This window comes from Nansenia antarctica (assembly GCF_963989245.1).
Source record: "Nansenia antarctica genome assembly, chromosome: 7".
NCBI lineage: Eukaryota > Metazoa > Chordata > Actinopteri > Argentiniformes > Microstomatidae > Nansenia > Nansenia antarctica.
The window spans coordinates 8,743,937-8,771,024 of NC_137677.1; the positions used below are offsets into that span (position 1 = coordinate 8,743,937).

Sequence of the window (27,088 nt, forward strand, 5' to 3'; positions counted from 1 at the left end):
CTCCAGCCCCCCCGTGGGGGTCCAGGGGCTGAGCAGGGAGAGCAGGCCGCCGCCCTCTGCCGCACCGGCTCCGCCCACTTCCTGTCACGTGGCCGTGGCCTCCAGGTAGCTCTGTAGTTTGCGGACGGTCGACTCGTCCAGGGAGAAGAGGTCAAAGTCAAAGGTGGTGTTGGTGACGTTGAAGTGGCCCGTCTCCTCGATCAGGTTCACTATCTGGGGGGGGCGAGAAGGGTTAGAGCTGGGCTCGGGCCCGCGGACATTGGACCAGAACATACAACACACACACACACACGCGCGCAGACAGACACACACCTGCTGTAGAACGTTGCGCTCCCTCAGAGCCATCAGTCTGCGATGGAGGTCCACCAACTCTTCTGTATAGGCCTGGAGAGAGAGAGAGGGGGGGGGGTGGGGGAGTGGGGGAGAGAGAGAGAGAGAGGGAGAGAGAGAGAGAGTGGGACAGAGTAAGAGGGACAGAGAGAGAGGGAGAGAGAGGGAATGGGACAGAGAGAGAGAGGGGGAGAGAGACGGGGGGAGGTGGAAGAAGACACATTAGGGTTAGTGTGGAGTATTCGGTTAGTTAACTGTTTGAAATGGATTAACTGGACAAGACGAAACAGATCACACCACATCAACACAAATGTTCTGTATGAAACACAAATGTTCTGTGTGAATGTTCTGTGTGAATGTTCTGCGTGAATGTTCTGGGTGAATGTTCCGTCTGAATGTTCCGCGTGAATGTTCCGTGTGAATGTTCTGCGTGAATGTTCTGTGTGAATGTTCTGCATGAAAAGAATAAAAAGTTTGATCGTTTACCCTTCCTACCTTGTCGTATCCCTTCTTCAACGCCTTCTCTGGCCGACTGCAAATGTCTGGACTCTTTCTGCCTGACACCTGCAGGGATGGACAGATCAGAGAGGGAGAGAGGGAGAGAGAGAGAGGGAGAGCACAGAGAACAGATGGAAGAAAAAAGAGAAGTGTTTTAGCTGTTTTGTTTGAAAAGGGGGACCTTTGAGACGGGTGCCGTGCATGTGAATAGGTTAGAGAAACTTGTGGTGGGGGAGGGGAGGGTAGGGGGGGTGGTGTTTCCACAGTGTCTCACCTTGTTATTGGAGGAGCTGTGTTTGAGCTGGGGGGGCGGGGCGGGGTCTCGACTGGGGCGGTGCGAACCATCACTGCTGTCACTCTCGCTGTCCAGACTCAATCTGGAGGGAGGGGGGGGGGCAAGGGTCAATCAGAGGGGCAGGGACAGCACTCACTGTGCCCCGCTTAGCACCCAGTGTGTGTGTGTGTGTGTGTGTGTGTGTGTGTGTGTGTGCATGCTTGCGTCAATAACTAAGACTATCGGTAATCACTGATAATATATGCCTCACCGAACTTCTAAGCCCAACCCAAGTCTAACCCTTCATTCATGGGAGAAGTACGCCTGGCCACAGGGACAGGAGGGACTCAATCATTTGCCAAGCAAAATGTCCGTGGTACAAAAACACACTGGACTAACCAGCTTGAAGGAGCAAAACTGGTCGAGCCAGAGGAGAAAGATAGGAAGAGAAAATAATAGGCGCCAGGCAAGGTAGAGAGAGAGAGAGAGGGGGGGGAGGAAGGAGAGAGAGAGAGAGAGAGGGAGGAAGGAGAGAGAGACACGGAGAGAGAGACATAGAGAGAGAGAGGCTGACCTGGAGTCTCTGTTGGGAGGGTTGGTCTTGACGGGCGTCCCCCCCTCCGAGCTGCTGTCGTCATCGTCCGACTCCTCCGACTGCAGGTCCTCCACCATGGAGCGCAGCGGGCCTGGAACACAAAGAACCATCCCCACGGTGACGTCTACGCCACAGTCATAGTCATTTTATTCAAACACGCACCGAACTACACCGGTTTAGGGCGCCATGGGCGCGGACTCTAAAACGGAGAGAAAACATGACGGAATATGGTAACACAGACGGGTGAGGACAACAAAATAAACAAACAAAATAAACACGGAGGACGTCCGACATTCATAACCGCACACATTTAAAAGACAAGACATTCATACTATATATATAACACATCAGAAACATCTCAGTAGCCTAGTTCACGACAGTAGTGAGTTTTGAGCTGGAGTGTTGAAAGTCTCTAGATCGGGGGGCGGTCTCGGTGTTCAGTGGGAGGTCGTTCCACAGTCAACGAGCCACCCCCCCGGTCGTAACGAGGCTCTTATCCAGGCTATTGTGCTGTAAGATGGTCTGGTGTCTCCAGAGCTGCTGCTGCTGCTGCAGACCCAGCGGGACCTACCTTGGCCTTGTTTCTGTCCCGGCTCGAAGTCGGAGTCGGAGCTGGAGTCGGAGCTGGAGCTGCTGTTGGAGGGGCTGGAGTGGGCCGACGGCTGTAGAAGGAAGGGGGGGGGGGGGGGGGAGGAGAGAGAGAGAGAGGTTGTCAGCCACGTGCAGTTGTCAACGTGTGCTCCGATATTCCTCATTCCGTGCGTTACAAGGATATACCACGGCACAACAACCAAGCAGTGGTCACACCAGGGTTTCCGTTAACCGGTAATTACCGGTCTTTGTCCGATAAAATCTGTTGAAGTCCGACATATTTAAACATCTTCGGTCAAAATGTCCGGTGAAAATAACCGCTAAACCCCAGTAGCCCATTCGGCGGTAACCCGCCCCATTTGGCAACCCTGTCTCTCAACGGCGCGAGTAGTTTAGTCAGTTAATTGAGTTTGATCTAGTCTAAATAAAACCACTGCAGTGACCGGAGTCAAGGTTATTGTTCTGCGTGTTTTGGATGTGCTAGAGCACAGTGAATGACCACCGAGGGCCGTGAGATGCGGCTAGTAAAGGACGCTAGCGGCCATCTCAACCTTGTTCATTGATTGAGCCTGCCGTGCCCGTTCCAGCCCTGAGTCGGGAGAAGTACTACGGGAGTAGTGCGCTACTATCGACAACCTGGGCTACTGGTACCATTAGATTAGGATTGATTAGATTAGGTTGACAATACCACACTACATTTGAGTTTAGGGATATCAATGTTATATATTTGTGTATGTTTTATCTTTATGTATTAAATGTTATAATTGTTCCACATTTGAGACCTGTCTTTCCCCCACTCAGTTATTCAGTCGGTGTCCATCATTTAAGTTCAATTTAGTCTATCTATAGTGTTAGAGTTGAATTTGTGCCACTAAGGTGAAATAGTCACGGGTGTGTATCCCCCCGATACATCCTCCCCATTCTCATACTCCCGAGTCCGAGTAAGTATGATTTGACAGGCAGCTAGACTTAATGCCTTCCCAATCAGCGAGACGTGGTTATAGAATTGACGTTGTTTTAATTGATAAAAAAGGGTAAAACTGGAAAGAGAATATAGAAAACTTACATTACTGTCGTGAAACTATTTAACACACTTCAGTTAACGTAATGTGGGAGTCCGTTCATTGATCGATCGATGCAGTCCGTTCAAATAGCCATCAAAAGCTAAACTAGGCATACTTAAAATTACCAATTACATACTCAAATCCCATTAATGCAATTGAAATAAACATCTTAAAGTAGCCTACAGTCGTAATTCAAAGTAGCAAAGGTGACTAGGCTGGCCAGTGTGGCGCGCGTGCAGCCCTGGACATATTATGCCATAGTAGCGCATGCGAATCATGAAAGCCTATAATATAGTTCGCGATCTAATCGTATCGGATGAGAATTTAAATAGACATTAAATGGCATAGGCCTATATAGGCTACACAACAGCTAATCACCGCGACAAACACCTATATTATATTCTAATATGATGACCGGAATTTCTCCCGTTTGTCCGACACATTGAAATCTTCCCGGACACGTTGACCGGCACCAAATTTTTCTAACGGAAACCCTGGGTCACACGCTCGTTGCTCATTCGTCACACAGAACACGTTAAAAACACGGCCTCGCCCCCCCGGACCGCCGGCATCCATTCCTCTCACCTCCGATTTAGACGAGGCTTCGTCCTCCGAGTGCGAGTCGTCAGACTCCGGAACCTTCTTGGGCTCCTTGGCCTCCTGGGCGTCGCCCGCCTTGTTCTTGGGCCAGCGGCCCTTCTCCTTGGAGGGCTTCTTCTCGCCGTAGGGCGGCGGGGGGGCGGCGCCGCCGGCCGACGTGGAGGAGGTGACCACGCGGGGGGACGTCCCCGTGAACACCGCCCCTCCCCCCTCCCCCGCCGCCGCCTCCCGCCTTGGGCCCCTCCGAGCTGCCCTTCTTCTGCTTCTTGGTGCTGGGCTTGGGGATTCCACGGTGGAGGAGGGCCTCTTCCCGGGGCTTTGGGCTCCGGCGGTCCCCCCCCCCTCCCCGCCGCCTCCCCCTCCTCCGCCCCCGCCGCCTGCCCCCGCCCCCCCTCCTTTGGGGGACATGCCCTCCATCTTGGGCTCCTTCAGGGTGAGCTTGGGCTCCTTGAACGCCGCCTTGGGCAGGACTTTGCCCTCGTCTTTGACTTTGACCTCCGCCGCCGGCTTCTTGGAGGAGGACGAGGAGGAGGAGGAGGAGGGCTCGCGGGCGCTCTTGCTGCCCCCGCCCCCCCTCCTCCGTCGCGATCGCTGTCGCCCTTGGAGGCGGCCTTGCTCTCCGAGTCTTTGCGGGGGCGTTCGCGGTGCTCCTTGGAGAGCTTGTGGGGCTTGGGCCCTTGCTGCTGCCACCGCTGCCCTCTTTACTGGGCTCCTGTAGGGGGGGAGAGACGGACCTGGTCAGACCCAGAACACCACCCCTCCTCTCAGGGTTCTCAACCCTCACCCACAGGCCCCCCACTGGAGAAGCCCCACCCCCCCCCCTCCCTCTCCCCTGTTCACACAATCACTCCACACAGCATGCTACATATCCACACCCCAGGGGAGGGTTGGTGGAGGTAGAAATTCGGGAGAGACATTCCTCATTTCGTTCCATCGCATTCCGATGAGCCCCCCCCCGCCCCCCCCCCCCCCACCGTCCTACGATTTTTCTACCACCACCGGCCTCCCCCAGGTCCGCACACACCCTGTGGGTCTGGGTCCTGCGTGTGGAGAGCACAGTAACAACCCTCCAGAGGGCTGACGGTACTAAACGACAGCTGTGGTTTACGGAGGTGTTGAATAATGCAGGTGTATATTTGGGGGAGAGACACGGCCCAGGGCCTTAAGATAAGAGAGAGCAGGGGGGAGTTCCAGACTAGATGAATGCAGGGAGGATCCAGAGAGGAACCCTCATAAAATCCTTTCAGGGACTAGGGTGCAAACAAAAGCCCTACCCGCCCACCCCCCAACACACACACAAACACACACGTGCATCTGACCAAACAGAGGAGGAGGAGGAGGTGGAGGAGGAGGGTTTTCCTGTTACTTATCTCTACTTATCTCCCTGTAAGAACTCTCCTTTCCTCCGCTCTATTGACATTGTTGTGCAACACTACACAAAAAGGGCTTGTTGGCTTAAGCTCGCCTCTAATCAGTGTTAAGGCAGCGGGCGCTGCTGCTAAGTGGGCTAACCTTTGATCCGTGCGAGGTCTTGGTCTTCTTGGGGTCTGAGAAGGCGGAGAGGGGGATGGTGGGGAGCATGGGGTAGTCTGGGCTGGGCCGCGACACCGCCTCCGCCCCTTCTGGTACCACCATGACCTGGGGGGAGGAATGAAGGGGGGGGGGGTGAGAACACACACGCATACAGTAACACACACAAGCATACAGGAACACACACACATAAATACACAAGCATACAGGAACACATACACACGCATACAGACACACACACAGACACACACAAACAGTTCTGTCACATGCACGCATATACATACACACACACACACCCTGACACACACACACCGCCTGACACACACACACAGACCTCCCCCCCAGCCCCCCCGTGCCCAGCTCACCCCTCCAGCCTTGACCAGCTTCCTCCTGAACTCGGGGGTGGGGTTGTTGAAGGTGAGCTTCTCGCAGCGCAGGTGGTTGACGGGGGGGTTCCCCTCCAGGTTCAGGAAGAGGTCGTAGTTGAAGCACACCTTCTTCGGCTCCTCCTGGAAACCGCAACACACACACACACACAGTACAATCAGCCGACCGCGGACGTGGGAGCCCGCTCTTATCCTCTCAGCGTATCGGCTTACGGGCGAGAATTACCCGTAGCCTGCCAAGTCAATAAGAGAGGCATACCTGGAGCGCACACGCATCTGATAAGCGCTCCGCATTCCTCTCTGAACGGGAGAACTTCCAGCTTCCACAAAGGCAAACAGCGGCGGGACATTTTTTGGGTCAACAAACCGAAAGCGCGGGTCGCTCTTCGGGGTCATAGGGGTTACCGACACAGACGATAAAAGCCCTCCCGCCGCGGATAGACTGACCTGGAGTCGGTTTTTAGACTGTCGAACAGGTGTTTCCGTGACAACAGAGAGGTGCATGCCCGATTCAAAACCGACTAAGCCGTCGTGTTGCTCTGAGAGGAGTGGTTAGGATAGAACAATAGGGTAGACGGCCCCCATCTTTGCCCTCAGACCCTCTACCCAGCTGTGTGGGCATTTTCGGGTGCTCAGTGATTGGTGCTTTCGGGGAGTAGGAGCTAGCTAGGGGGTAGACTTGGAATTCCGCAGGCGGGGTTCAACAGCTGTCGCTAGACGGGCCAGTGATCCAGACACATCGGACCAGACCAGACCAGCACAACCAGGACAGTGGAACCACAGTCCAGTATCACTTTACAGGCCCCCGGTCTGGTGTGTCCTACCAGCGACACACACACACACACACACACACACACACACACACACACACACTCTCTCTCACATGACATGTCACATGACACCCGAGACGGGCAAGGCCTCCAGTAAAGGAACGCTGTCTACGAAACCTACACGTGTTGAATCTTCAACCGGGAAAAAAAGAAAAAAGGAAAAAATAAGAAATCAACAGGCCCAGAGGAAGGAAAAGGAAAAAAGAAATCTATCCCGTTTGAATCAACTCCTTTCTACTGTAAGAGTGGGATCGCATTAACAACTTGTCACACCTTGTCACACGGGTCAGAGATTTGATATGAGATCTGATTTCAGGAAAGGAGCGAACGGAACGAACGGACGGAAATGTGATCCCGTTGGGCGGCGCGCGGGGGGGGGGGGGGTCCCATGTGACAGCGGCCCATATCCTGGGGGAGTGGGTGGCCCTGTTACAGTAGAGAATAAGAGAACGGGGGTGTCTGGGTGTCTGGGGCTCTCACCTTGTTTTTGAAGTAGACCTCGATAGGCATGAGGAAGCCCGCGTAGCCCGATTCCTCCACCTTGTAGGGCGGCTCCTTGCACACTGCAGGGGGACGACACACAGGTCAGCCAGGTTAGGGACGTCACAGGTTCATAATGACCACACACGGACGACCTGTGTCTAGAGCAGACGGGTGGCCAACTAGTGTGTAATATATATGCCGTTTAGCTGACACTTTTATCCCAAGCGACTTACATTGCAGTGAGAGCATTTTCAGTATATATGGTCCCAGCAGGAAGTGTGTATACACTGCATTTGTGTGTGTGTGTGTGTGTGTGTGTGTGTGTGTGTGTGTCTGTGTCCGTGTCCGACCCACCTCTCTTGGGTTTGGGGAAGCTCTCGTGCAGCCGGAAGACCACCTTGTCCACAAAGTGCTGGATGTCCCCCGTCTCTGGCCCTCGCACGAACACCATCCAGTCGTGGGTGAACCCCTCCGTGGTGGCCTTCTTCCTCAGCTGGGCTCTGTGGCCCAGCTCCAGCTTCACCTGTACGGTGCACTGCAGGGGGGGGGGGGGGGGGGGGGGGGGGGAAGACAAGAGGGTCAGACATAGAGAAACAGATCTAGGGCAACATGCTAAATGGATGCGTCGGTGACTCTTGTATTTATGGAGGAAAAATATAATTTAAAAAAAAGATTTCCTAGACGGTGGACCATACAGACTGATAACAATGACAGTGGGAACACCAAATGGCATGTGGTCGGAGCCGCCAGGACAGCTATAACAAGGGGGTGGGGGGGGGGGGGGGGGGGTTGTGTGACAAGGGGACAGAAACGGCACTTTCTGCCCAGGCCTGAAGAATGTGGGGATTTGGCCCCTTCTCCGGGCGCTGCTTGTGAGCTGGGACTGAGTGGAGGGATTAGGGGACAGGATTGAGATGAGCTGGTCTGGCACTCTCAGGCTCTCTCTCTCTTCTCTTTCTTTCTCTCTCTCTCTCACACACAGAGAGAGAGAGACACCCCCCCCCTTCCCCTCCTTGGCGTCTCGCCCGGCCATTCTGTGGCGGTAATGCCCTTTAACTCCAGACGCTACCACACCCTCGGTCCTGGCCGCGGGGCCCCTCCCCTCCAGCCATCTCCCCAGGATCTCCTGGCAGTGGCATCCCCAAATAATACACAACAGACTAAAGAGCCACCATTCATAAACCAAGCCACAGCACAGACCAATGAGGACATGAGGAGGGGGGGGGGGGGGGGGAGGAGACAACGGCCATTGTCAACCTTGATGCTTATGCAATGACTGCTCTTGATACAAAACCACAGAGACAGAGTGATGTTTACCTACATTCAGTTCAGGTTCCTAGCCACAACAACAACAACAAGGAAGGAAACAAAAAGAATAGACAGAGACAGCCATCTTCAAGCGCCCCCCCCCCCTTACAAAATAATCTTCAGTTCAAACTGAAGGAAAATGCTCTTTTTGGCAGACACGCTGGCTCTCACGAAAACAATGAACCCCCACGTGCCATGAAAATAACACCCCTCATGACCAAGTTAATCTCTTCCAGAGAGAAAAAAAAAATCATTTGAAAGTCTCCTTTGAAGAAGGACACACACACACACACACACACACACACACACACACACACACACAGAGACACAGAGACACAGACACACTCACACACAAAGAGCCAAATGTTACCCCACCGCTCCCTCTACAAACGACCTCCTTAGTTGCAGCCTGAGAACAGCAGAATGTTCCGTCTGAACACCCTCGTCTGCCCCCCCCCACCACCACCACAGACACGTCAGAGACCTACTGCACCAGGTCTCTAAACAGGTGTGTAACCCCCCCCTCGCCCCCACACACCCCCCCCCCGCCACCACAGCCCTCATAGGCTCACGCTCACAGAGGTCTCATCACATCCCTCGACATCGCACCATTCATTCCTCGCCTTGCAAAGCATCTCAAGTGCCGTGACATGAACTGCCTCGGTTAGGTATGTCACTACGAACTGACAACAACATGATGCCATGACATCATATAGGCCACAACACTTGTGGTACACAACTCTGCAAACAAACTCTGGTACAATAATAACTCGTACTCTTGCGACAACCAGGCCATGTTTATAACATCAAGCTTGTTTAGGAAATATCAAGAAATAACACACAAAGGACAAATGGGATTCATATCAACAGATTTCCGCAACAACACCTCTGCCAAGTTGAATGTAATATGTGGGATACAGGTTACAGAGGCTACATCCCATACAGACAAAACTTGCACAAAAACAAACAAAAAAAGAGTATCTTTGTCACAAAGCTGTGGTTGCTGGTTATAGTTTGGGCTCTTTTGGTTTACTCCTGGGAAAGGATCTGCCTAGTCCTGCTCTCATCATGGAATCCCTCTGCTCGCCTACTTCAAAGGGGTACTTCACTTGAGCAGCTCCAAGTTCCAAATGCATGAGTCATTAAGAGTTAGATATGGAAATGTGTGCTTCTATTTGAATAATAACCTCTTTACATTAAGCAACCACCTAAAGTAGCATCAGGTCAGGAGTTGCTGACAGACGAATTTGGCAATGTTCTGCGGCTTGTCTCGCAATATCTGGACATCTGGACAGTGTGGGGCACCAGCTCTTCCATAAGTTCTCTCCCTCAGCCAGCAACACCACGTTAGTGGTTCTTCGTGCTATCAAGCTAAACTTGGGTGTTGAATAACACCCAGGCGTGGATGATTTTGCGACTTGGAAAACTAAACGACTTTGCACACAAGCTTCGTCTATTAGGCTAGATGGTGTGGGTACAGATTCCCGCTTTCAATTCCAAAAGATCCTCGCCGCCAGATAACACACACCCATCCTCCTCCCCTCTCCCACCCTCCACCCTCTGACCTGCAGAGAGAAACCCTCTCCACCCTCCACCCTCTGACCTGGAGAGAGAAACATCCTCCACCCTCTGACCAGGAGAGAGAAGCCCTCTCCACCCTCTGACCTGGAGAGAGAAGCCCTCTCCTCCCTCCACCCTGCAGAGAGAAACCCTCTCCACCCTCTGACCTGGAGAGAGAAGCCCTCTCCACCCTCTGACCTGCAGAGAGAAGCCCTCTCCACCCTCTGACCTGGAGAGAGAAACCCTCTCCACCCTCTGACCTGCAGAGAGAAACCCTCTCCACCCTCTGACCTGCAGAGAGAAGCCCTCTCCACCCTCTGACCTGGAGAGAGAAGCCCTCTCCTCCCTCCACCCTGCAGAGAGAAACCCTCTCCACCCTCTGACCTGCAGAGAGAAGCCCTCTCCACCCTCTGACCTGCGGAGAGAAACCCTCTCCACCCTCTGACCTGGAGAGAGAAGCCCTCTCCACCCTCTGACCTGGAGAGAGAAGCCCTCTCCACCCTCTGACCTGGAGAGAGAGAAGCCCTCTCCACCCTCTGACCTGCAGAGAGAAGCCCTCTCCACCCTCTGACCTGGAGAGAGAAGCCCTCTCCACCCTCTGACCTGGAGAGAGAAACCCTCTCCACCCTCTGACCTGCGGAGAGAAACCCTCTCCACCCTCTGACCTGGAGAGAGAAGCCCTCTCCACCCTCTGACCTGGAGAGAGAAGCCCTCTCCACCCTCTGACCTGGAGAGAGAAGCCCTCTCCACCCTCTGACCTGCAGAGAGAAGCCCTCTCCACCCTCTGACCTGGAGAGAGAAGCCCTCTCCACCCTCTGACCTGCGGAGAGAAACCCTCTCCACCCAGAGAGAAACCCTCTCCACCCTCTGACCTGCAGAGAGAAACCCTCTCCACCCTCTGACCTGGAGAGAGAAGCCCTCTCCACCCTCTGACCTGCGGAGAGAAACCCTCTCCACCCAGAGAGAAACCCTCTCCACCCTCTGACCTGGAGAGAAAGAAACCCTCTCCACCCTCTGACCTGGAGAGAGAGAAACCCTCTCCACCCTCTGACCTGGAGAGAGAAGCCCTCTCCACCCTCTGACCTGGAGAGAGAAGCCCTCTCCACCCAGAGAGAAACCCTCTCCACCCTCCTCCACCCTCTGACCTGGAGAGAAACCCTCTCCACCCAGAGAGAAACCCTCTCCACCCTCTGACCTGCAGAGAGAAGCCCTCTCCACCCTCCACTCTCCACCCAGAGAGAAGCCCTCTCCACCCTCTGACCTGCAGAGAGAAGCCCTCTCCACCCAGAGAGAAACCCTCTCCACCCGGCGCCTTGCAAGCCGCTTATTCACCGTAGCAGAAGGGCCTCTGAGAGCCCCTCTAGCAGGTTACTAAACTAGCTCGCTATCAAATGGGGTTTTCTGAGCGGAGCTTTTATGAGCATGGGTGGTAAAGCATATTAGAGGTGCTTTCTTCCACACACATGGGAAGGTCAGAATAAACCAACCTAGGTGGAAAAAAAATCCCTTTGTGTGTGTGTGTCCGAAATGTGTGTGGCACACAACCAGCTCGCTCTGCGATGCTGAACGGGGGGCTAATGGTGTTAGCGCGAGCGGCTCGCGGCTAGCTGTCTACGGTACATACCGATGTATGTATGCGAGTGTGTGTTAGCTTAGCTTAGCATAGCGCGTGAGTCGACTATGAGTGTGTTAGCTTAGCTTAGCATAGCTCGTGAGGTCTATGAGTTCGATTAGCTAGGATTTTTTTTTTTTTTTTTTTTTCGGAGCACCCAGGCTATTCATTCCCTGGTCCCGGGTTAGGGTCCCTTCTAGCATTTTTTCCGGTTACGAGTTCAGTTGTGGGGACTCACTAGGGGACACAAAAGCCACTTTACCTGGTTCTCCATGGTTCTCTGCGCTTCAGTGGTGGTTGTATTTAGGTTGCTCCCAGCTCCTCATTGTGTGTCAATTTCAGCCTGAAACCGGAAGCCAGACATGCACACTCCCTCCCCTCCCCTTCCAGACGGCCCGGGCTGTTGCACGCAAACCCGAGGGCTGCGTTCGTAAAATTGCTGTGGAAATCTGATCGGCACTCGTGAAATGCCTCTCGTCCAATCAAATGACTTGGTCGCTCTGTGACGTTGAACCTAGTGTGCGGAGGAAATTCTCAGAGGAAGTTGACGAACGCACCCCTAAACAGAAAGCTTTTCTCGTCCAATCGTGTGCGGGGACGTTTTAAGCCACTTGCGTGTCGAACCAATCGTTGTTGGGTAGGGGCGGGACTTCTCACCGGGGACAAATGCGATTCGAGTATTTTTCGGCGAGTCTGCGAGTGACAGGGAACTTGGGCCATAAATGCAATAAAGCACAGCGTAAGGCACTGAATAATTTATAAGGTAAAGCAATGCATTGGTCGTTTTGATTTTTGATTTATTCATAGAGATAACATGACTAAATGCAAGATCATGTCATAGAAGTCAATCTCTCTGATGTACTTTGACTCTCAAATAAACTTTCTAATACGTTTCTCTGGTTCCAATTATAAAATGCAACATTTTATGTAATTGATGTCTATACTTGGATGAGATATAAACTGAGATGGTGTGTGTGCCTATCTGTGATATTTAGCTGTCATTCAATTGACATTTAAACTGTCTACACCTGGACACATCTGGTTTTTATTTTATTTTATCTGTTGCTTAATGAAACCATCACCTCCACTGCCTTGTGTCTGAATACAAAAACAACAGTGAACTCTCCCCAATCACAGATTGAGAACTCCATCCTGAACTCTGACCCCCTTGGGTTTGAGCAACAGCTTTCTTTCAGCGCAGCACAATGCAAAGAGTCTGTCTGCAGCGAGATGGTGTATCTTCCATTTCTAATGTGTAATCTGGAAAGAGAAGCAGCATGGTTTCTAACAGAAGACGTCCTCAGACTCGCGGAGAGACAGGGAGTTTCAGGCCCACTGCAGTGAATGTCTCGCTGGTGGACTTTGATGTGAGATTAACAGGCCAGTGCTTTGAGAGAAGGTCATGGCTCTCTCACTCCCCGCCTCCCCCTGTGTCACTCACACTGATCCAGTCTTTGAGGCATGGATCAGTCTCTATCAGACTCCCACCAGGCTTTCTACCACAGAAAAGTTGTGTTGTACTTTCTTTCAACAGCACTATATTTCAAAAAAAAATATATATATAAAACATGTTTTTTTGGGGGGTGGTACTATATTTGTAGGCTAGCTGCCCAATTCGAAGAGAGTTCATGTATTTGGGTAACAACAATGTTGTTACGCAGGTTTTATGAACATATTTGGTATTGCACAATAATGGAGTTTGAGAGATTTTTGTTATGACACAAATAGAATAGGGTATAGCAAAAAAAATGTATACGATGTTAATACTAGAATAATTAAACAGGTATAAGAACAAATGAATGAAAAGACTCAGAAGCTTCTATTACCATCAAAATAATTTCATAAAACTTGTCTTGTTACACACAGTTAGCCTCAGTCATTCATAATTGATGGGGTTGATTACAAGTTCAAAGGATTCCAAAGAAGTTTCAATAACACATTGAAGAGTCTTTTTGGACATGTTTATGAGTTGAGTTCATTAGTGTCAATACTTTGAGAGAAGGTAACAAGAGAAGAAAATCCTCAAAAGGCAGCCAACTTTACAGCGCTGTTTGACACAATACACTCAAAAAGCTACTCTAATGTGTCCACTAGATGTCGCTGTTACAGCCTCAACTATAGACATTTCAAGTTCACGTCCCGATTTGTTTGTGTCAAGTCGCTATTGTGTCTTTTAGGTCGGATTATGTCAATATGTGATTTAGAACATGATTACACAATGTACCTGAATAAACCAATATAAGAATCCAAAAACTTTCTTGAAAAAGGTTAAGAAGTCTCAAATTCAGAGAGAATTTTTTCTTCTTTTTTCTCATCGTGGCATAACCATAACACATTTAAAAAAACGAACGGACTATACATGTTTTCTGTTACACATATTGTTCACATCACTTTGAAAAACCTGAGATAACCAACCACCTTATATAGACCCACAGTGCCCGGCACCAAGACAAACACTTATCTGATTATGTGGTTGTAAAAAAAGAAGTCAAGATAATTTGTCTCTTGGACGCATTAGCTAAACACCAGGGGATAAGACTCACCTCATGGGAGAAGTTTACACACAATAACATAATCCTGTCCCCCGTCTGTGCTGCATGTGATATTGTATGTAAACCAACTAACTCAACACACCTTGTCACCCAGAGATGGTGTGATTCAGGCCTGTGTCTCATCAGCTTTCTTGTTCAAAGACTCTTTAAAAAGACAGATATGTCATCATATCAAAACAGTTAAATAGGAATTAAAACAACAACAATATAACAACAACAACTATGTACAGACTAGAGAACATGCATGCAAATGTGAAAAGAAGTAATGGATAGCGTAATGATTGATTCATACAAAATGCATAAGAGGATCATACACACACATACACACACACCCACACACACACACACACACACACACACACACACACACACACACACACACACACACACACACACACTGATCTCATCCACACTATTGTTATCAATGCAATAGGTGAAATCTAGCAGATATACTATGCTAAACCTCAACATCCATCTAGTTGACAAACTGGCATTGTCATTATGCATTAAAATCACTTCACTAACAGACTCATTGCTTTGTAAAAAAAAAAAAAAGATCCAAAATCTTCTCCTGCATGGCACTGCACAACACATTTCCCCATCCTCAGACCCTCAGTCAGTCTCTGGCAGAGCTTCACCGTTGTCTAGCATACTTTCCGCGTCTTGGTGGTGCCTTTTAGGACGATGTACGGTAAGCCCAAGGACCAATTGTCACAGGGCCAGTACTGTAGGCCTGGCAGGGAGTAGGGGATCTCATAGTTGGCATCCAGGAAGGCGATCAGGGTGCTGGCGTAGGCTACGGCTACCACGATCAGGATATGCCTGGAGGGTGAACGGACATGTGTAAGTCATACATGGCTCTGGTCACGGTGTGGACATCAAAGAGAGAACAGCCGGTTCCATCTACTCTCTCTCTCTCTCTCTCTCTCTCTCTCTCTCTCTCTCTCTCTCTCTCTCTCTCTCTCTCTCTCTCTCTGTCTTTGCCAGATTATTAAAACCACAACGCAGATGTGTGGAGAGACTAGTTCAGTCGAGCTCCTCCGAATCTAGTTTCCCGCCCTTCCTCCGTCCGCCCTCCCACCCAGTCTTACCAGATGCCGTGAAGGTAGCAGAAGTTGACCTTCTGCCAGAAGCTGCAGCCGAAGCGGTCGCTGATCCAGCAGGAGATGGCGAGGCCCCAGAGACCCACGGAGGACCAGGCCAGACGCAGAACCCTCTGGTCAGTGTAGCTGAGAGAGTAGGACACACACACACACACACACACAGAGAGACACACACATACACAGACACACACACACACACACACACACACACAGACACAGACACAGACACAGACACACACACACACAGAGACACACACACACACACACACACACACACAGAGCACACATACACAGACACACACACACACACACACAGACACAGACACACACACACACACACACACACAGAGACACACACACACACACACACACAGAGCACACATACACAGACACACACACACACACACACACACACACACACACACAGACACACACACACAGAGCACACACACAGACACACACACACATACACACAGATAAAGAGAGAGAGAGATGGAGGTGGGGGGAGGAGAGAGATAATGAGTTAGTCTTATTACGTCGATCACAAACTGTGAACAGCAGGATGGTGCACTGTACAACAATCCTGTTATAGCAGGGGGGGTCATTATGCTCTGTACCTCCTCAGCTCTACGGCCAGCGAGTACAGGACGTGGAGGGCACAGCAGTTGAGGAGGTAGGCGTTGGCAGTGGGCTTGACAAAGGAGAACATGGTGGTGACAACAGTAACCCCCATGACCAGCCGCGAGAACGTTGTCCTGCAGGGGGCGACAGAGAGAGAGAGACAGAGAGAGAGAGAGAGAGAGAGAGAGAGAGAGAGAGAGAGAGAGAGAGAGAGAGAGAGAGAGAGAGAGAGAGAGAGAGAGAGAGAGAGAGGGAGAGAGAGGGAGAGAGAGATGAAAGAGAGAGAGGTGTGTGAGGGAAGGGAGGGAAGGGAGGGAGGGGTCAATATACACTCACCAGCCACTTTATTAAGTACACCTTTTCAACTGCACGTTAAAGCAAATATCGAATCAGCCAATCATGTGGTAGCAACTCAATGCATTTACGCATGTAGACATGGTCAAGACGATCTGCTTCAAGTTCAAGTTCAGTTCAAACCAAGCATCAGAAAGGGAAAGTAAGGTGAAGTGATTTTGAATGTGGCATGGGTCTTGGTGCCAGACGGGCTGTTTTGAGTATTTCAGAAAGTGCTGATCTACTGGGATTTTCCCGCACAACCACCTCTAGGGGTAACAGAGAATGGTCAGAAAAAGAGAAAATATCCAGTGAGCGGCAGTTCTCTGGGCGAAAACGGTGGTGGTGGTGGTGCAATGGTGTGGGGGATATGTTCTTGGCTAAAATCTTCAGTAACTGTCTGATGTTATGTCAATATGGACCAAAATCTCTGAGGAATGTTTCCAGCACCTTGTTGAATCTATGCCGCGAACAATTAAGGCAGTTCAGAAGGCAAAAGAGGGGGTCCAACCCGGTACTTGTGTGTACGTCGAAGGTGTATGTCGAAGGTGTACGTCAATGGTGTTGACATCTCACAGCAATAAAGAACACAGGCAGGAAAAGCAACAATGGGGGATGTATAGAACCAGGAGCTCACAGACTCTCTAGTTGGTTGGGATGCTTCTCACAGGATCATTCATATTTAATTAACCTTTTCCCCACCCGGTATTTAAATATTAACACCATGTTCAGGGGAGCCTCATTCACAAAGTCAAGGAGTCCCACTCTCCCACTAGCTAGCTAGCGATATCAGCCGTCTAGCTAGCCAGCCTAGTGAAACAGTCAAAGAGGCTCCTGGCCTAGCAAAGCTTTTGTTTAAGCCTGGCGTGCCCTGTAAATACAGTCGTGAAAAAGGACACCCCATGAAATATTTTGTTCTTGTTTTTAAGAAAGATAGACATATTTGGTCTTCTTTCAAACAATATCTATAGATAAAGGTGATATAATTGAGCCAAAAACATATATATATATATATATTATATAATTGAGCCTTTGTTAACATTTATTTAACAAAAAATTAACAAAGATGCCAATTCCTACTAAGGAAAAAGTTAGGACACCCTATGCCCTAATAGCTGGTATTGCCCGCTTTGGCTGAGATAACATCGATTAGACGTTTCCTATAACTGTCTACCAGTCTTTGACATTGACTGGAACTAAGTTTTTCTCACTTCTCAATTCTTTCAGCTGTGTGATGTTTGAGGGGTCTCCTTGCACCCCCCCCATGAAAATCAAACTTGTGCAGTCTCTTTCTGGTGGTAGATGCATGTACTTTGACATCAACTGTGGCAAGAGCTACCTGTAGGTCCCATGATGACATTTTAGGATTGTTAGAGCCATTTTTTATTTTTAAGCATCTTGCGGTCTGCTCTTAAGCTGCGTGCACACCGCGGACCGTGACCCACCGTTCTGGCGCAACCTGGTGGGATGGACTTGACGTACTTCAACGTGCGATGCAGATGCAAAGCTCTACTCGTGTTGCTAGCGAAGTTTCCCACAGAAGTGGGGGAAAAAACGTCAGATTAGATATATAAACGGGTTATTTTGATAAACTGGACACATTTTGTGAATATATATGGTTACTTTCTCGCCTGAAAACATATAAAAACTTCATAAAATGACATTAACACTTGTAGAGCCAAATTACAGATTTTAGCCAATGGCGGCCAAAATTGAGGATTCAAAATCTGAGGCGAGAGCTGAGGCAAGAAACTACTTCCGGTTTACTTCTGGTTGTTTTAACGGATCCAACGCAACGCAAAAAGCTGACATTTTTTGACTGAATGCCGCACCCTGACGGTCAAGAAACGCAATGCAGAGCAATTCAACTGATCAACGCAACGGCCCCATTGAGATGAATGACTTCCGGTGCAACGCAATGGCCTTGTGTGCACGCAGCTTTAGGCTGAACTTGCTAGGACGGCCTGACCTGGCCATGTTGGCAGTTGTTCTAAATGTTTTCCACTTGTAAATTATTTTCCGGGCAGTGGAATGATTTCAAATTATTTGGAGATCTTTTTAAATCCCTTCCCAGACTCATACGCATCTACAACCTTCCTTCTGAAGGCCTCGGGGAGCTCTTTTGATCTCGCCATGGTGATACCACTCACTTCAACAATCAAGAGCAAACACAATAAGACAGGCTCCTCCAAAATCCTCTCTAACAATGTTCTAATCATTTTCACCTAATGCGATGCACTTGATTTTAAGCCTTTTAAGTAGTATTAACTGTGGGGGTGTCCTAACTTTGTCCTAACAAGAAAATCTCTATTAATTCCATTTTACCAAATCGTTTTTAAAAGATTTATTTTCAGTTTTATTTGTTTAGTTATATTACCTCCATCTCATTCAATATTGTTGAAAAGAAGATCAAATGTCCATATGTTTAGATAGGTCGAAAAAGACAAAGGTTGTCACGGGGCTGTCCTATCTTTTTCACATGACTGTTGATCCTGTCATTGTCTCCTGTTGTTTATTTACGGGGCTGTAATGCTGTGTGTTCTGTACAGCCGTTTGTTCAATAAAAAAGGCGAGCATGTGATCCCATATAGCAGGGGAGATGTGAACACACACGCACCTCCAGCTCCATGGTTACAGAGATACATACCTGTCCTTGACAAAGGAAGGGAAGAGTCTCCGGGGGAACCAGAGAGCATACGCCAGAGCCATCACCCACAGGATGGACAGCTCATCCAGCATCTGACCCATGAAGCTCAGGGTCATGTGGAAGTAGGCTGAGAACAGGCCTGCAGGGGAGACAGACAACACCTGTGAATGACCTCCTTCACCTCATAGACTGACCCCAGTCTTCTATATGTGACGGTAGCTAGCTGGTGAAACCCGAGAACAAGTCGCCAACCAACGGACCGTTTCAGATTTTTATTCTGAAAGTTTTAGATAAATAAAGTTGTTGAAAATCAATGACACACTCGCTAGTCAAGCCAAAACATTGCAATACAATGGATTGGGTGAGTAATCCCCACTACTACCTAGTTAACTATAACACTACTTTAATACATTATTCGCAGGCTCACAAAACAAGCTGTGTTAAGCCTGGTACACATATAAGGATTTTCGAAATCTTAACAGATTTTTTTATCTGAGAGAGATCTAAATCCCACAGTGTGTCAACAGAGATACGTAGGTGAATGTTGTCGTGACGTGCGGAGAGAAGAGTGAACACACACCCACAAAGATCATCATGATCCACACGGCATGGATGGCCAGGTTCCTCTCTCTGGCATAGGGGTGCAGCAGGTACAGCATGATGGGAGAGATGAAGAAGAAGAAGAAGCTGCTCATCTGAGGAGACACACACACACACACACACACATTCAGGCACACACACACGCATGCACACACATACACACACACACACACACACACACACACACACACACACATTCAGGCACACACACACGCATGCACACACATACACACACACGCACATACGCACACACGCACGCACATACACACACACACACACACGCACATACGCACACACGCACGCACACACACACACACACACATTTTTCAATTTCAAGTGTCAGGAAATTCTATTTAAGCTTTTGTGATACTTTACATTAAGTGGTTCTTATAGCTGTGTGGTTATTTTGCCATAAAGGATATGTTTCATAAGCAGATCATCAGATAGATGAGGACATACAAACGCTGTGTAGACGTTCTATTGGAGTCTGATACAAACACACAGAAAACACAAAAACACATTAAATGTGTTTGCTTAACCTCAATTTCAGTTCACTTGTGTATATATTTTATACATAAGTGAACTGAAAATGAGGCTTAGAAAAGCACTGCACGCAGAGCACACACTATAGCTTATTCTCAGCATTATTGGGATGAATTAATCATGTGGCCTTTACCGTATTGAAGTACTCCACCACGTGTTCAGAGTGCCTATAGTTGTCTTCACACCAGTCGATCTCAGAGCTTTCATAGGAGAAGACTCCGGCCATCCTTTCTGTCGAGTAGAAGCCTGGAGCACCAGGAGAAGGAAGGGACGCAGGGAGATTCACACCTCAGCATTATTTTTCGTCGTTACGTTGCAGTCAGCATTGAGTTAGCATGAGTTATCAGCATGGAGTTAGTATTCAGCATGGGAGTTAGCACTATCACCAGAGACCAGAGGCCTCATGATCAACCATCCGGATGTGGCTTCAATGAAAGGACACTATAGACTTCAGTTGCCGGTTGCTTTCCACAGTTGAAAAGATATGCAAATATCCAGGAGTGGCTGCCTTATCATGGGCTTCTAAACCACAAGGCAACTTATGGTTGCTACGGTTACTTAATGTATGTCTGTATGTTGTAGGCCTACTGTATATTGTAGGTTACTACAGGTCTTGAATGCCCATTGGATTACTTTTTATTATTATTATTTTATTTTTTATGTAACCTATTTAACCAGGAGGTCCCTTGAGATTAAAATCTCTTCATTACCAACATCAGTAAAAAAAAAAAAAAAAAGCCTATGATGCAACAACAATGATTTAAACATGAATTATTAACCCTTTACTTGTATCACACACGAAATCTATAAAATTCACAGACAAAAAAAATACTTATTGGCATCTAAGTACTCAAAGATGTCTTGGTCTAAAATGACCAAATACACTTTATTCTATCAGAACTTGTGTATAGATTATTTAGTGAGTGAATGAATGAACAGATCAATACACTTTGTATCCATACTGCAGTCATATGAATCAGAGCCAATACCATCTGAACATAATTTATTAAACTGCACTGATTCGTTCAGTTCACACTACCTCTCCATTATAAGACCAAATTTAAAGAACACTTATTGTATTGTTATAGTTGATAGAATTCCCCGAAAAAAAGACAAGCATCGCAGGTGACAACATATAGATGTGATATATCTTACCTCCCATACTGTACAGTGTAATAATCCAAAAAGATAGATCAGTGGTGTGTAATCCAACCACAACTACTCGCCTCTTCCAAGAGGCAGGTGGACTTAAGTAGGAGCGAAATGCTCCCGATCCTGTTGCACGAGTCCTGGCTGTGACATCACGCCCCGGCGTGGCAAGTCATACTAATGTTGGAGCTGAATGAACTGTCACATTCCTGATGCCATTGTCAAACACAACCTGTCAATGCACTATTCGGATTCGTGCATGGGAATGTAAGAATAAGCGCATCATGTGTTAGTTGTAACGCAACGCATGTAACGTATTGATAATTGATCGTATGCAACAGTTCATTAAATAGTTACACCGTAAACGCACAACAACACATTATATCTGATACCTTATTCGCCATCCTCGCTCAGGCGTCGACAGACAGTTCAAGGTGTGGGCAGAAGTGCTGTGATGGCAGAGGTGGCAGCGCCTTGCATGTTCTCGGTGTGGAATCTTCGCCCGTGATAATGTGCTCTGCGCGGGGCTCGTGCCTAGGTTCGGTTCCGTTCCTCGGCTGTCACAGCACATCACTGCCCCGGGGCTCTGACTGATGCCACCGGCAACCAATCGTTCGTTGCCCGCGTGTTTTGTCATTGTATTCTCCATGCAGCCTTATTCTGGAAGCAATACTATTTCTGTTTCAGTTCGTGACGTTAGAATTACAAGGTTCTATCTCCATTTTTTTTTTTTTTTTACATAATCTGAACCATTAGGTGTTTATTAATGCCTGTGTGGTGTTCTTTTAAAAATGTTGCCATTTTTGAGTTAGTAATTCATAAAATACAAAGGTTCCATCTCACAAAACATAATGGAATGTAAAAACGTTGACGGTCAATATCTCTGAACTACCCTAAACGGAGATAGAATTCTTATTCTGGAAGCAAGACTATTTCTGTTTCAGTTGTAAAGCTGAAACATGAAACTTTTGTATCATAAATATAGAGGGTCAGTCAGCATGAATTCTGTGCGTGTGTGTGTGTGTGTGTGTGTGTGTGTGTGTGTGTGTGTGTGTGTGTGTGTGTGTATGGGTGTGTGCGTGCGAGTGTGTGTCTGTGTGCCCGCACGCCCAGCTTTACCAGTCTGTGAATCATCTTAATAAGCAAGTGGATCCTGCTAAGCAACTGCAAACTGGAGAGTGGAGGCGTCTATTGTTTCTGCCCCTTAACACACTCTCTCTCTCTCTCTCCCCACACACACTCTCCTTTGCTAGTCATCCACTCATTATTCATTGGTTGTAACTTGTATACACACACATCCACAACTCAGAGACCCGTTTTTTTTCAATGTAAAACACGCCTAGTATCAAATGAATCATAAGAAACTGTCTCCCCCCCTCCTTGGCAGCTGTGATTTACATTTCAATTATTAGCAGCTAATGGTTCTCTGTTTCAGTCTTGGCTCACCTGCCAGACCTGTCTCCCTGCTTCCAGAGACTGACTGACTCTCTCCTGTCCTCCTGTCTTTCAGTATCGCCTGTATCTATTCCTGCAACAACATACAGAGAGTACTTCATTGCAGGATGATGAATGTTGAAGAACAGGGCCTCATTCCATGGTTCATTACAGAGATAGCTAAGCATGATGTATTCTAAAAACCAGGTCAGCGGGCTTTCAGGCCTTTAGTTTAAATCACTCACTGTTGTTGGAGCAATCAAATATCTACGGCGATGTTACATGCAGTGGTTAAAATAAGCACATAAGCCGCCCCCCCCCCCCCCCCCCCCCTACACACACACGCACGCACGCACGCACGCACGCACGCACGCACGCACGCACGCACGCACACACACACACACACACACACACACACACACACACACACACACACACACACACACACACACACACTTCAACATTATCACATGTTGTTGCCCCAGAGCCTGGAATTGAAATTAAAATTGAATTAAGATTTTCCACTAAGATACATTTTAGATACTATCTTAAAAAAATAAAAATCTTCACCAAGTTATGCAATAAATGGATTTTCCACTGAGATACATTTTAGATACGATCTAAAAATAAAATCTTCAACAAGCAATAAATGGAACAGAATCCATCTGAGTGCAAGTGTCACGACCCCTCCGTGACCTCTGTCTGTGACGCCTGCAGTACCAGCGCACCTGTCAGCTCCCTACTCATCACCTCGTCATCACCACTACCCTCCTACAGCTAGTCATCACCACTACCCTCCTACAGCTAGTCATCACCACTACCTTCCTACAGCTAGTCATCACCACTACCCTCCTACAGCTAGTCATCACCACTACCTTCCTACAGCTAGTCACCACCACTATCCTCCTACAGCTAGTCATCACCACTATCCTCCTACAGCTAGTCATCACCACTACCCTCCTACAGCTAGTCATCACCACTACCCTTCTACAGCTAGTTATCACCACTACCCTCCTACAGCTAGTTATCACCACTACCCTCCTACAGCTAGTTATCACTGTCCTACCATCCTTGCAAAAAATCCTAGTAAAACACAAGTTCCTAAGCTTTAACAGTCTAAAATCCTTTAAAGTTGCCTGCCTAGTCTACAAGTCTCTGAATGGCCTTGGCCTTGGCCCCTCCACTTGGAGAGTTCATCAAGAGGAGAGATGCCAGTTCGACCCGGACCACTCGTGCCACTGCTCGTGGTGACTGTGAGGTACCCCGGAGACGCACCACCTTCAGCCAAGCGTCTCTGTCGGTCAGGGGAAGCGGTCTATGGAACAGCCTGCCACAGCTGGTTAGAGAATGTCCCACATACAGCTCCTTCAAAAACCCAGCTGAGACGACGGTTGGAGCAAAAACCAAACCTGCACACACCTCTAACCCTGCTAGACTAGGGATCAGATAGATTAGGCTAAATCAGGTTAGGGCTTGTTGTGTAGTCATATGACCTATTGTGATGCATGTTAGGCTAGATGCCTTAGGTTAGATGCCATCTGATTTTATTTTAGCTACTGTATTTTTGTGTTTATTTGAATCATGACTGTATCTATATGATGTGTTTATTTTACCCTATAACCTGATTTCTTCCATTAGGAAATGTACAGCTAGTCATCACCACTACCCTCCTACAGCTAGTCATCACCACTACCCTACTAATAATAATGCATTTTATTTGTGACACGTTTTTCCATCAAAAGAATCTCAGAGTGCTCAGACACCTGTCTTCCTTCCAGGATTACCTGCCCGCCTACCAGCCTCGCCAGGCTGCTAACCCTCCATCCAGCTCCCCCTCCCTCCATCTAGCTAACCCTCCATCCAGCTCCCCCTCCCTCCTACCTGCCCGCCTACCAGCCTCGCCAGGCTGCTAACCCTCCATTCAGCTCCCTCCTCCCCCTCCCTCCTCCTAACCCTCCATCCAGCTCCCCCTCCCTCCTCCATCCAGCTCCCCCTCCCTCCTCCCCCCTCCCTCCTCCCTCCTCCCTCCATCCAGCTCCCCCTCCCTCCTCCCGGGAACCCCTCGGTTCAGCCTGCCTGCCTGGAAGTCCAGCCCCACTCCTCTGCCAGGACCACTGCTGCTCTCCTTACTCCCCTTCCTGTCCTGGTAACAATTCACAGTTAAAGACTAGCTTCACCTACCTGCTTGTCCAGTGTTTGCATTTGGGTTCTGCCTCTGATTCGTGGCAGCAAGGATAATAGTTCATGTGATTTTGGAATGAAAATCTTTGTCTTTGTAGGGTCCTTAAATATGAATCAATTACCTACTGTGTCGAGTAGGCTATCTCTACAAACTCAGCAAATTGGTAAATATTCTCTTGATCCTGACAAACTCTCCATTCCCTGCCCGGTGACAAGCATTCCCATAACATGATTTGCACTAAACCTAATTATTTGTAGTAAAACCAAATAAAGAAAATTCCAGACATTGTTGTTGCAAACACAATTATGGATTTGATATATAAAAAACAACATTGGCCACTTGGTTATATACAGGGGTGCAAACTGGCGATGGTCCAAAAAGGTGACACTTTTTTTTGCCCGTAGATGGTTAGCTCTATCATTAACAGTGGTCTAACAATGATGCGCGTGTAAGTAGCGATGGCCCTGACCTTAACACCCTCATAATTAATGTAAGCAACCTGTTCTCAAAATAATTATGCGGGTTCCTGCAGGTTTCAACAAGTTACATTTAAGACCTTTATAAGACCACTTTTAATAGATTTTAAGACCTATTGAGCAAGTATTGGTATTAGACTCACATTCGTTGAATGTGGATTACTAATTGATAAATACATTTACAGGAAATTGCAGGAACTATTATAAATAGGAACAAAATGATTATGTGTACAACATTATTATATGAACAAAATTATTATATGTACAAAACCTTTTGTAGGTAGGACACTATTGGACCTCGGCCCAAATCTAGTACTGAACCTGACCCCCCATGCTAAACCATTTGGAAGTACAGTATACTAGGACTCCAATTCAGACACACTGGGGGGCTGTCACAAATCTACTAACTCTAATTATTTAAAATACAAATAAATAAATAAACAAGAATGTGTTGTGTAACAACTCCCCCAAGATTCCCCTCCACCACAGAGAGACTAAACTGTCCTTCTGAAAGAGACTACACTGACATCCTCCATCCCAGACAGACTACAATGACCACCATCACAGTGTGACATGGGAGAGTTACTCCATATGAGAGTGGAGAAACCTATTCTTCAGGTAGCATGTGTTCCTGATGTTGTGGACTACTCTTTTATCAACAATTTCACAGTATTGCCCATTGGTGGCAGTTGACTTCATACCTATCCCAACAAGTTGGCGTGGTTCCCAAAAACATTTATGATGTAGGAACAGGAGGGTGTCAGTGATGGCTGAGGGTGGGAAGAGAAGCTTTGCTCCCTCCTTGTACTCTTCACAGCCTGTCAGGGGATCTTCTCTGTGGAGTGGCAGGAACACGGTCCCTTCAAACAGGAGCTGTGGATTCTCTGAAAATAAAAGACATCAAGTATTAAGGTAGGTAGGCTATAGATTCCCATCAATATTTTTTATACAAGGTCTTTCAGTAAGACTATTTAACCTGACATGGTAGCCCATATGCCTGTGATTTTCACCGGTTGCCTCTGGTTCCTGTCTTCACTAAGTAGGGTTGGGTTGAGTTGGGTTGGGGTTGTCTCCACAAATGACCCAACTCTGATAGTCTTTATATCAAATCTGAGAATGAAATTCAGTATGCTAATTATAAAAGGGGTATGCTATTGATAATAGCATATCATTTAGATTGTTTTTAATTTATTATTTTAGATAATTCATTATTTAAAAATATTATTTTCTTTAGATAAACAACTAAAATAAAACATCTAAATTAGATGCTATTGATACTGCATAGAAACACATTGATATAATATACTTGTATGTTTCAGTGCTGCCATCGCAGTCGCTCATTTCTCCAGTTTATGTGCGGATGCATCGGTCAGTGTGTGTAGAGGAAGTTTTCTATGAATCCCCAAATTTGCGTCAGTTACGTACGCCTTCTTTTGTGCGTACGCAACGTTTATAAATGACCCCCCCTGATCTGACCCCCGCCCACCCAATACAGTAAAACCTCACCTGGTCTGAACTCCCCCCTCTCCTGAGAAGCCTTCTTCAGATACTTCAGTGTCTTCTCCGCCGCTTCCTGCTCCATCTTCCTCTTCCTCTTCAAGCCCCGGACGTCCAGAACTCCACCTCCTACCCCCTCCTTCCTCCGCCCTCCTTCTCTCCTGACGTCCCCCTCGGCGTTCCTCTTACACGTGAGCACCAGGTTGAGCAGCTGCTGGACCCTCTGAGGTTCCGACGCGGGGCAGGGAGGAACCTCGGGAGGCTGCGGACCCCCGTTGGGCTTGGGGACC

The 27,088-nt window shown here is 48.1% G+C and overlaps 2 protein-coding genes across 2 annotated transcripts; both read right to left on the reverse strand.

Moving 5' to 3' along the window:
* Positions 1–60: 60 nt before the first annotated feature.
* Positions 61–7,647, reverse strand: mllt1a (MLLT1 super elongation complex subunit a). Its single transcript, XM_080536261.1, is given in 15 exon segments — positions 61–213; positions 313–384; positions 817–894; positions 1,103–1,205; positions 1,677–1,788; positions 2,269–2,359; positions 3,938–4,168; positions 4,170–4,235; positions 4,238–4,518; positions 4,521–4,625; positions 4,628–4,664; positions 5,465–5,590; positions 5,848–5,991; positions 7,179–7,261; positions 7,536–7,647. Coding segments are annotated over 15 exon segments (1,755 nt in total). The 5' UTR covers positions 7,633–7,647; the 3' UTR covers positions 61–84.
* Positions 7,648–14,857: 7,210 nt separating this feature from the next.
* acer1 (alkaline ceramidase 1) lies at positions 14,858–20,301 on the reverse strand (the record flags this gene model as incomplete). Its single annotated transcript, XM_080535799.1, has 6 exons — positions 20,194–20,301; positions 19,498–19,612; positions 18,918–19,056; positions 15,934–16,071; positions 15,305–15,442; positions 14,858–15,035 (listed from the first exon to the last, which is right to left on the reverse strand). The coding sequence occupies exons 1-6, from the start codon at positions 20,284–20,286 to the stop codon at positions 14,858–14,860; spliced, it is 801 nt and encodes a 266-aa protein (XP_080391925.1). The 5' UTR covers positions 20,287–20,301.
* Positions 20,302–27,088: the final 6,787 nt, after the last annotated feature.